Source organism: Octopus bimaculoides, chromosome 13, assembly GCF_046866305.1.
Source record: "Octopus bimaculoides isolate indiv1 chromosome 13, ASM4686630v1, whole genome shotgun sequence".
Lineage (NCBI taxonomy): Eukaryota > Metazoa > Mollusca > Cephalopoda > Octopoda > Octopodidae > Octopus > Octopus bimaculoides.
In genome coordinates this window covers 10,495,342-10,507,685 of record NC_142940.1, presented here as the reverse complement: position 1 = coordinate 10,507,685, position 12,344 = coordinate 10,495,342, and the positions used below count along the sequence as shown (strand labels likewise).

At 36.6% G+C, this 12,344-nt stretch overlaps 1 protein-coding gene across 5 annotated transcripts in view; it reads left to right on the top strand.

The window, feature by feature from the left end:
• The window catches only part of LOC106874551 (nuclear factor related to kappa-B-binding protein), a 42,892-nt gene extending 34,214 nt beyond the window's left edge, over nucleotides 1–8,678 (top strand). For 3 of the 5 annotated variants that reach the window (XM_089361479.1, XM_089361478.1, XM_089361481.1), the window contains exons 21-25: nucleotides 9–897; nucleotides 3,597–3,830; nucleotides 4,774–4,989; nucleotides 6,608–6,754; nucleotides 7,817–8,678. In XM_089361479.1, the coding sequence (XP_089217605.1) occupies nucleotides 9–897; nucleotides 3,597–3,830; nucleotides 4,774–4,989; nucleotides 6,608–6,754; nucleotides 7,817–8,268 (1,938 nt within the window). In that variant the 3' untranslated portion in view covers nucleotides 8,269–8,678. The remainder of the gene's footprint in view (nucleotides 1–8; nucleotides 898–3,596; nucleotides 3,831–4,773; nucleotides 4,990–6,607; nucleotides 6,755–7,816) is intronic. The other 2 variants (XM_089361483.1, XM_089361482.1) reach the window with 1 other exon arrangement.
• Nucleotides 8,679–12,344: the final 3,666 nt, after the last annotated feature.

The window sequence follows — 12,344 nt, the reverse complement described above, 5'->3', positions numbered from 1 at the left end:
CTTTTCAGAAATCTAAAGAAATGGTTCCTACAAGTACAGCAATAACAACAGTATCATCATCAACTGCACAGAATTCAAAGTCCTCGCCTTCCATCACAGTATCTAGCTCCGACAGTACAGCACACCCTGAAGAACCTGTTATCCCTACGATGCCAAACCTTGTGGTCTCAAGGGCACCCAAACCCACACAAAATGCACGTGTAGCTACAAGTACGACGCGAACTTTACAAGGAAGCCCAAAATCTAATCTGAGTGCAGCTAAACCTGCAACGATTAATCTTAGTCTTGCTCAAGCGCCAAGCATTGGTAGCAGCAACTCGGTGACCAGTATTGGTAATAGCGGCACTCTGACCACCATACCAATTTCTGAAATTACGAAAGCACAGACGCAAGCTTCCGGAACGCATGTGCAAGGAACCATAGCAGCGTCAGCGTCGACCTTGTCGAAACCTTTGACTTTTGCCATCGTGCCTTCTCAAGCCACAGGAACTAGTGGCTCATCCGCCGTTGCTAGCCAGGTACGGACATCGACCGCCACTGCCAAACCGGTCTCTCTGAACCTTTTGCCTGGTCAGATAGTGACCAAATCTGGCGGGGCAGTTTCTGGCTCTTCACTGCACCAAGCTACCGTTGTGATAACATCCAAGCCGGAATTATTACCTTACCAACAGCACGTGACGTCGACTGTTTGTGTGAATAGTAGTAAGTCGCTGATGACTGGACAAACCATTCTCAGTACAGCTAACCGAACATCGGTGTCGACTGCGACTACTGCCACACCCATGGTTGCGAGACTTGTCTCCGGTCCACAAATGGTTTCGGTTGGCAACTTATTGACTGGAGCTGCGCAGAAAAATACTTCTGGATCTGCGGGTCCAACAACCATAAAAATTCAAGGTAACGTTCTTGCTGTTGTTTTGTTTTTATTGTTTATACAAACATACATACACACACATGCATATGCTCACTCGCAAAGAAACACTTGGACACCTACACAGACATGTACACATCTACATTGACAACATGAACACATGCACACCTCTATGCACATAAGCATATACACATGCACTTCACACACACATGCACAGATACTCAAGCACACATGTACACACAGCCAAACACATATACACACAGACACCCACACAAATGTACAGATACATGCACAAGGACATACACACATTATCACCATCATCATCATCCTCATCATCGTTTAACATCCACTTTCCATGCTAGCATGGGCACATACCCATACATACATGTAGACACACACACACACACACACACACACACACAAGCATACAGAAAGCCCAGTTAAGCTCTAATTGTGCATCTATTTTTTTTATTCAGGCATTGTGTACCCTGGATAACATTATCCATTGTGACCCTTCTTTTTAAAAAGATAGGTGCCATTTAAAGGTGTTTGGCAAATATTCCTAACTAGTCTAACAAGCACGTAGACATCTCTCTTTGTCAATATTCAAAGGTGGTTGGCATGGTGGGATTAAAGATCCAGGTCTAAATCCAACATTTTTATTTTATGTTTTACAAGCCAAAGTTAACAAATTCACAATTCAAAATAGTTTCAAAGGTGGAGGTAATAATAATAAGTTCTACTCAGGAATTTTTCAATGAATAACATGAGACCTTTTGGTTTTCTCTTCTCTTAAATTATGGCCTTCCTTTAGTATTCCTGTTGTTTTAGATCAATGTACAGATGTATGTATATATGTAAGTATACTGTAAAGTGTTAATATGTATGTATAATATATAATATATATATATTACAAAAATATGTTAGTGTTATTTAATTTCTGAACGGTTTTGCTGCCATTTGTTTATGTAGTTTGATTTCTTTATCCATCAATTTCTACTGAGATAGAGACGCTAGTAAAATTAATAATAGAGAAACAAAAAGAAAACTTTGGAAACAACCTATAGGGAGATAATTGAGAAAGACTTGAAAGTGAACATAAGATTGCAATGTAAAGTAAATATAACAAATCATCCAGAATCCTTGTCCGGTACTGGATTGATCCCAAAATCTAACCAGTTCATGCCAGTCAGGAGGCCAAACATCTCTGAAAGTTTCATCCGATTCCATCAAGCGGTTCTTGAGATTTCTTGTCGATAGACAAACAAACACAACTGAAAACAATACTTTCGCTTTCGCTAAGGCAGAGGTAATTATGAATTATTATAATTATCTGCATCACTGTGTGGACCTGATGTTTGCTTCAGACTTGTGGTTTCAGGTTCAGCCCTACTGTGTAACACCTTGGGCACGTCTCTTTCTGCTGTAGCCCTCAGCTAGTTAAAGCATCGTGAGTGAAACTGGTAGATGGATACTGAAAAGAATCCTGCATGTGTGTATGTCTGTGTTTCCTTGTGATATTACACACTACTAATTGTAAATGAACATCACTGTTATACAAGTAGTGTCATTTATATACAATCTTATGTGAAAACATGTCTGGACTAGGAAAAAATATTAGCTTGCTTGGAAACTGGTAAGGGTTGGCAACAGGAAGAGCATCCAGTTGTGGAAAATCTCAATGAATTTCACCCAAGCCATGCAAGCATGTCAAAGTTGAGGCTAAACCTATGGTGGCTGTTGTCATATGGGACACTGAATAATTAAAGAAATTAGAAGTTGGACTGATTAAAAATAGAGATTAATAATAGTAGGAGCTGTCATAGTCACTTTTTTCTTTTTTTAAAGAATTATTATTTCAAATTTTATTGCTGTTGTACATTAACACAATTCCAGAAATTTGTACAGAGCAGAACTAGAAAATTACTATATTTAAATCTCACAACATGAAATATTCAGCAACAGTACTTTGGAGTAAAGATTGTTTGCCAACATAACATGGCAGTCCTGGTTTAGGACTAATGTTGCTGTAATTTAGCCCCAGGAGACATCGTCTCCAGCTGGCTATATGATACAATCTGTGTCCTTATATTTTTGAACAAGGGAATCTAGCAGATCGTGTCATACAGCCAGCTGGAGACGATGTCTCCTGGGGCTAAATTACAGCAACATTCATCCTAAACCAGGACTGCCGTGTTATGTTAGCGAACAATCTTTACTACAGAGCAGAACTAGTTGAATAATTCAACCCTTAAACCATTTTACCACCAATGACGGTTTTAATAGCAAAAGTCAACAATGGCAGGATTTGAGCTTCAAATGCAAAGGGATGGAACTAAACCCTGCAAGGCATTTAACCCTCTTTTTTTTCTTTTACTGACACTGTTGGTTACAATGACATGGGTTTCAGTTGGTCCAATCAATGGAACAGCCTGCTTGTGGAATTAATGTGCAAGTGGCACATTACACTCCACAAACACACATACCTTTAACATGGTTCTCAAGGAAATTCAACGTGACACAGGATGTGACAAGACTGGCCCTTTGAAATCAGGCCCTGCTCATTTTTGCCAGCTGAGTGTCTTGTTCAAGGACTCAATGTTCTGTCAGGTATCAAACTCACAACCTTATGATCGCAAGGTGAATGCCCTGACCACAAAGCCACATTTGATTTATTTTCATTTTAATTAAAGCATGTTGTTAATTATTAACTTTGTTTTTGTAGGTAGCAATATTCTGCAGCCAATGTCTGGTGGTAAACCAGTTCAGTTGACTGGGAAAGCTGTACAAACGACCAAAGGAATTTTGCAGATTGATGGGAAATCCCGTCCATCGGTGAATGTTATTCAGACTGCTCAGGGAGCATTGCCAACAATTAATATCATACCACAGGGCAGTAACACTTCTGTGGTCACTCTCACAGATTCTGCCCAGATGACCAGACCAACGAGCTCAACAGGTAAGCTGTAGAATTAATTAAATTTTTTTTTAATATTTAACCTTTTAGCTTACAGATTATTCTGTTAAATAAAATGTTTATTTATCTACGTTGTTTTGAATTAATCATGTATTATTTCATAGCTTTGAGATTTCAAAGATGGGATTCTTTGTTTTTAGAATAACATTGTAGGGTATGTCTGAGAGTTCAGACATGTCCAGTTTAACCCTTTAGCATTAAGATTATTATGTGAAATGTAATGTTTATTTATCCACATTGTTTTGAATTAATCATGTATTACTTCATAGCTTTGAGATTTCAATGATGCGATTGCTTGTCTTTAGAATATGACATTGTAGGGTAAGTGTGAAAGTCCAGATGTGTCCAGTTTAACCCTTTAGCTTACAGGTTATTCTGTCAAATGTAATGCTTATTGATTCATATTGTTTTGAATTAATCATGCATTGTCTCATAGCTTTGAAATTTCAATGATGTGATTGTTTATTTTTAGAATGACATTGTAGGGTAGGTGTGAGGGGCTGGTGTAAACACAAAACAGGTAGAATATGGCTGGTTTAAATGCTAAAAGGTTAATCCTTTTAATACCAGCCTGCATGAAATCGCTTCTCCTCACCAGTTCTGTGAGACAAATTCTCTGTCTTAAAGTGATATGAATTAAAGCCTTTCACCCAAATTCCATTTTAATTTGTGTTCCAAACACCATTTTAATAACGAGAAAGTTATTTCACTAAATTCTTTATTATTTTCCAAATTAATTGAGACAAAACCAAACTTGAAATTTTAAGGCAAGGTTTTAATTTAGAACACTTTAGAAAATCAGACACGGTCTCTGACAGGATAGGATGAAAAAGGTTAAAATTCAAATCTGAAAATGTAAAGAATTTTTCGGAAGCTTCTATTTAAAACTCATCAATTTTCTGTTTGAATTCTTTCTTTCTTTCAGTGACAGCTAATTCAGGGACAACGACAGTACTTAGCTCGGCATTGCAGTCAGCAACTGTAATGTCACAGTTGAAAACGGTTGCTGTTACAACCTCTGCCAGTACTTTGCTCAGCCAACAGCCTTTACAAGTTGTCAGTCAGCCAAAGGTTGTCTCCCCTGGTCAAGGTGGCATTGTAGTTACACATCTGGCTCCTGGGAACATCACCCTCCGACCAGGTAAGTCAATCCTCCCCTCCCTCCTCTCCCTTTTCCCCTTTCTATCCCCCCCCCCTTCTCTTAACAGCTTTCACTTTTGTAGTGACTCAGCTGAACTGATTTTAAATTGTACTTCAGTTGTAGCCATGGTGATGAATATTAAATGTATGTTACTGCTAACATATTTGAAGTAAAGATTATAAAAATGTTCACTAGAAATAGAAATATCATTTTTTTAACGTCCACTTTTCCATTTTTGCAAGAGTTGGACAGAGTTTATTGAGGCAGGTTTTCTGCAACCATTCAGTTACTGCATATGTCCACCTGTTATCTGTGAACCTTGTGACATGTCCACTGCAGTGGAACTTGTGCTTTTGGTACTCTGTGATCATATATATATATATATATATATATATATATATATATATATAAATCAAAGGTAGAACAGAAAGAACACAACAAACAGAAACCAACAAAGCACAACATGCAGAAAAATAGACGATAGTACAACAACTGCCAAACAGGACAAAAACAAGATACACGGATAATTCGCAGCTGATATATATATATATATATATATATATATATATATATATATATAACGAAATAATCAATATAAGACTTAATTTATTAAACAAAGTTCAATAAATTTCATCAAATAAATGAAATGAAGCAGATTGGATGTTAAAATGGATTATGCTTTTATTTCATATTCCCAGACAGTTGTTTCTGACAAAAGGACCAAAATTTCAATTAAGAGAACATCATAAAGGTCAAATTTGTACTCTTCAGTAGGTGAGATTTTAAGGATAATAAACAGAAAGATGTTTAAATTATACATAGAATTTTTTCTTAGTTATCATAGGTATATATTAAACATCTTTCTGTTTATTATCCTTTAAATCTCACCTACTGAAGAGTACAAATTTGACTTTTATGATGTCCTCTTTATCGAAACCTTGATCCTTTTGTCAGAAACAATTATCTGGGAATAACTGGAGGGCAATGGTGAATTCCAGGTGGCCTCTGTTCTGAAATCCGGAAGCTTCCTGGTGGCATTGGATCACGTCTGCAGACATCCTGCAGCGAGAAGGTATAACACAAAGACGACCTTATGGTGGCTTACAAATACAGACAGGAACTGTTTTCCTAGACTCATCCCTTCAAATTATTATGAACTCTTAATGCAGTGAGCTCAACAGGAGTCAGCTTAACCCCCTCCCAGCTGAATGCTGTTACAAAACAACACAAGAAGACATGTAAACATAGAAAAGCAGGCATTAAAATGATAATGATGATTATTATATTTTACACTAGTATAGTCTTTAAAAATGTATGTTTATTATTATTATTTTTTTTGTCTGGATATATATATATATATGTATGTATGTATGTACATCAACATATTACAACTTTTATTCCAGGCACATTTTTCATCTCTCCATCTGTTTTCTCTCCTCATTCCTTTCTATAGAAGAGTTTGGGCTTGAAACCTCAAAGACTTCTTCCATTTTCCCTGTCTGTGTCTTTTGTTTTTTTGTTGTACAATTTTGGACCTTGCATGCATGCTATAAATGCATCCGCAAAAGGAAAATGGAAGTAACTGCCACTATTTATATTTTTGTTGTGTGTTTTGAAGGTTTGTCTGGAGTTTCCCAAGCCAAAGTTGTAACTGCTGCTCAAGCTGGGCTGCTTCCTGCTCAGTTCATACTTCATCAACCAGCGACAGGAACAAGTGTCAAAGTTGGCTCTGCTGACACCACAGTGACACCTACAGTCAGTCAAGGTAACTAAACTCAACAATTTTCTGTAACCTTTTTGAAATTAGTGTTTCTCTTAAAATGATAAAACTGGCAGAATCATTAGAGCATTGGAAAAAATGTTTTTCTGGTTCCTTACATTCTGGGTTCAAATACCACCAGGGTTAACTTTGCCTTTCATCTTTTTAGGGTCAGTCAATGGGCTTCTTTCAGTCTCTGTCTACCAAATCCACTCACAAGGCTTTGGTCGGCCCGAGGCTATAGTAGAAGACACTTGCCCAAGGTGCCACGCAGTGGGACTGAACCCGGAACCATGTGGTTGGTAAGAAAGCTACTTACCACACAGCCACTCCTGCGCTTAGATTATATTTTTTGCTTCATTGCATCGCCAATCAAATTGTAGTTGAAAGTCTTTTCACCTCTAACGATGATATTGATAGTGGGAAAAATTATAAACTTGTAAGAAATAAATAGTTTTTAACTCCACATACCATTATGGTAAATGGTATTGGTTGTACTTGACCTCAAGTGACCATACCATATTTACTAAAGGGAAATCAGCATTCTTGAGATTGTTGACCTTGTGCCAAAATTTGAAATATTAAATTTTTGTGACCTGGGTTGATTCTCAGTCATAGCTATTTCACTTTACTAAGTCCACAAGGTTGAGAAGATGACCCCTGTGGTTTCCATTCCTCCACACTCTGAAGTTAATAGGGTCGATTACCATGATCCTGAAGGGATAGACTTTGTTACATTTGTGTACAGGCACGTAAAACGCACCCACTACACTCTCAGAGTGGTTGGCATTAGGAAGGGCATCCAGCTGTAGAAACTTTGCCAGATCAGATTGGAACCTGATGCAGCCTCCTGGTTTGCCAGTCCTCAGTCAAACCGTCCAACCCATGCCAGCATGGAAAACGGACGTTAAACGATGACGACAATGATGATGATACATGAACAAATAGATAAGATATATGTACTTATTTATTATATTGTTGTTGCTTTTTTTTTTAATTTTCATTTGATTGATTTGCATTGATAATTATTAATTGTGCTCATTTGCTGTTTTATTTATTATCTTGTAGCGACACCTATAATCGTAAGCAGCAACAGTGGAAAACCAACACAAAATATCCAGGTTGTAAGAACTGTACTTTCACAGCCATCCAGTGTGAAGGCGGGCCAAACAACAATCCTGATCTCACAACCAGCTTTGCAACAGTCTGGAACCACAGTCTTGTCATCAGCACAGTTACTACAGACAGCAAAAGTCCAAGGAAAGTTTGCTGGCAAGGGGAAACCGCCACCAGTCTATGCTCGGATCATAACTCCGTCGGCCGGTATGAAACTAGCCACAATGACGCCTGGCCAGGCACTTCCTGCACAGGGGGTTAGTGTAATTCAGGCTGCAACTGCAGCGGCTGCCAGCAAACTTTCTTCTTCTGCAATTACAGCGACTGCTTCACCGCAGCCAGTTAAAAGTCAAGAGCGCACTAGCAACAATAACACTACTAGCAATACAGGTGAATCAAAATGACAACAGGGATAATATTAATGAGGAACACATACATTAGTTTTATTGGTCTGTCTACCTGTCTGTCTATCTATCTATCTGTCTGGTCTAACTGTCTGTTTGTCTGTTTGTTTCTCTGTCTCTCTCACTCTGTCCGTCTGTCTGTCTATTTGTCTTCACTTATATTCATTGTCCTCTCACATACACACGCACAACACAACAATGCACACACTCTTGCATACACACACACAAACACACGCACATGTGCAATTTGTATGGGGGACTAGAAAAAAAAATTTTATGTGATGCGGTTATGCAAACATTGTTGGATTCTGTATTTTAGCTGAACTTATTATTATAAAACACACAAATCTGATGGTGACATATTCCCCACCCACAAGAAACCTGTAAATACAACTGATCTTCTTCACCAATGTATACACTTCTGTTGTTGTTAAACATTATCTTTCTTTTTTTGTACTGGTTCTATTCAAAGTCTTCATCAATTCTGCCTTTATTTTCTTCACCAATTGCTTACTTACACACACACACACACACACACACTGGTTATAATGTGTTTCTTTAAGTTGGACACAATGAGTGGATTGGTTGGTATGTTTACATCTGAGTATGCATATATTTGTGTATGTATGTATGTGTGTATGTATATGGAGAGAGAGTGAATTGTAACAAAGCATTTATGCGTGAAATTACTGTATTTGATGGCATAAAAAGACTGATGGGTCTATTAGATGTACTCCAATTTCAGCTGCACATATTCAGGACAAATAACTTTTACTTCATTAAAGCACGTAATATAAGGACAAACATCACATATAAGACCAAGGGTTATTTTTTTTGAGTGGGGAGGGGGGGCATTTTCTTGGGTAAAGTGTGTGCGTGTTATATGCCATCAGATATGGTATATCATGTGGTTGTAGGAAAATAAAAGAAATTCTAAGTACGAATTGGCATGTACCATAAAGCATGAATTAACCTCTCCTACTCAGGCAAAACCTCAACATGGGATTTAATTCTCCACTTATGTTGCTTATGTCCTTGACAAAAAAAAAAATGAGTGTTACATACTCACACACACACACACACACACACACATCTGTTATCCCTTCTTTCTTTTTCCTTAACTGCAAGTAATAATTTGCGGCTGGGGTGGGGGTGGGGTGTCTTTTTTTTCCTTTTTCAGATCAGTTCTAATTGATATCTGATTACCTAATTTTATAGCTGAGATCATTTTGTGTATCCTAATTAATTAACTTCAATTTATGATAACTTTAAGCATTAACTGAATTGACTACTGCTAAGCATAGTTGGATTTTGAACAAAACGTTTCATGCTACTTCAATTTATTTAAGTAATGTGAGCATTACCTTAAATGCAATATGAAGAGCAATCTTCAGCTGCACGAAAATGTAGAAAAAAGACATATTATAAATGTGGCAACATATTAAATCCAAGTGGGAGAGAGCATATATAAAATCCAAATGTGAGGAAGAATATATAAGTCCATCTTGACATAGCGGGGTCTATCAGGCTAGTAATTGATTCTAGACAAAAGTTTTAACTGTCTCAGAATTCTATTGTTTCTTATCTAGTGGTGATAGCAAAGGGACAATTACTTCTAAGGAGAGGGAAGGTGTAAGCAGTATGCATGGACAAGGCTATAAAAGTATTAGAATCTAGAGGTTTCACTGGTCATAGTAGTATCAGGTCATTTTATTACTATCAAAATGTTGAGGAATTATAGCCCTAGGTATATGGGTCAAATAGGTTTTTTACTTTTAGTCTGAATAGGGTAACAGTATAGTGGTACAGACAACAACAGAACTTTAACTAATGTTTACACAATAAGAGGTATGTTAATAAAATAAAATGAGATGTAATTATCTTCCACAAAAATCATGAAATAATGACAATATTGAATTCAGGGGCTCTGGGTAGGGTGTAAAATTTAAGGATATTAAGTATATAGTGATCATGAACACTATTTTGAATTATCTTTAAAAAAACTTATTAGCTGACGATAAGATAATGATACTATTTAGGAGATACATAGGTAAGCTTTATTTATATAATGTGAATAAAAGATAAAAATTATTATCGGATTTATATTAGTTTATAATAATGTGTTTACTAATGTTTAAGGGACTGAGAAAAGAAAGGATGTTAGGAAATAACAAGGATAATCAATACATGAATCTGATGATTGATTTAAGTAGATTAGATGTTAAGGATAGAGATCAGGAATATGTGTTATAAAGTTTCAATTACCAATATAAATATATATATATATATATATATATATATATATATATATATATGTATATATATGTATATATATATATATATATATATATGTATATATATGTATATATATATATATATGGATATATATATACATATATATATATACACATATATATATATATATATATGTATATATATGTGTATAAAATATATATGTGTATATATATATGTACAATTTACAAGGAAAGATCCAGGGGAACAGTTACAAGGTAGCCAAATGTCACATAACCGCCTAAGGAATTAGTAATCACACTTGCATGGGTGTTAATTCTAAAGAGAGGTGAGATGTGTTTTGGAGAACATGGAAAATGGAGAAAAATGCTCAATATGTTATTTAAATCATTTATATCACCATATCACCGACATATGTTTTGATAGATGCATTAAAATAAATCCGAGAGGAAGAGTAATTTGGTAAAATGTATGTCTCATCAGGGAGGAGATTATAAACAACAATACTCGTTATAAGTCATTTTTATAGTTGTAAGAAACTACAATATACCATCATCATCATCATCATTAACATTATTGCTTTTAACGTCCGTTTTCCACGCTGGCATGGGTTGGACGATTTGACTGAGGACTGGCAAACCAGATGGCTGCACCAGGCTCCAGTCTGATCTGGCAGAGTTTCTACAGCTGGATGCCCTCCCTAACGCCAACCACTCCGAGAGTGTAGTGGGTGCTTTTAGGTGCCACCGGCACGAAGGCCAGTCAGGTGGTACTGGCAACGGCCATGCTCAAGTGATGTTTTCTACGTACCACCTGCACAGGAGCCAGTCCAGCAGCACTGGCAACGACCTGGCTCGAATGTTTTTTCACGTGCCACCGGCACAAGTGCCAGTAAGGTGACGCTGGTAACAATCACATTTGAACGGTGCTTTTTATATGCCACCGGCATGGAAGCCAGTCAACTGCTGTGGCAGTGATCATGCTCAGATGGTGTTGTTAGCGCTCCCTCCTCCCTGATGAGATTGATGCATTTTTCCAAATTATTCTTCCTCTGGGGTTTATTTTAATGCATCTATCGAAACATATGTTGGTAATAAGGTGATATAAATGATTTAGATAACATCTTGAGCGTTTGTGTCCATTTTCCATTATTCTTATATGTATATATATATATGCCTGTTTAATGTTAACTATCAAAGAAAAGGGTATTCAGTACCATAGTAGAGATTAATTATTTTATTTTGCTCAAGTTAATTTCTTGCTGCTCTGATTTTCACCTGTAGGTGCACAGGTGTTAGGAAGAGCACCCAGCCATAGAAACCATGCCAAAACTGAGACACTATAACAAGATGTGGTTCTCCAAATGATCGGACCCTGTCAAACTGTCCAACCCATGCCAGCATGGAAGGCAACCATAAATATGATGATGACATGCGTGTGTGTTTGTGTGTAGGAATGTCTGTGTTTATATGTATAATATATGCGTTAATTAGGGAAAATCTAATTACAAGCAATGTGACTAATGAAATATTATGTTTAGATATATATATATACATATATATTAAAACATTGGGTAAAAATCAGATATTAATTAATATCGATTTATTACCAGGAAGCTAGCACATTGAAAGAATCAAAGAGATTCAGAAAAAATATCTGAGATCTCAGAGGATTAATGACCACTAAAGTGGACATTTAATGTGCTAGAAGAAGATCACATGTTGTGTCTACTAAGACCTAATAGTTCTGAAAAGAAATTCAGCGAAATACCAAACCGTATGCGGGCAAGACAGTGAAAATTACATAAATAAAAATAAAACATT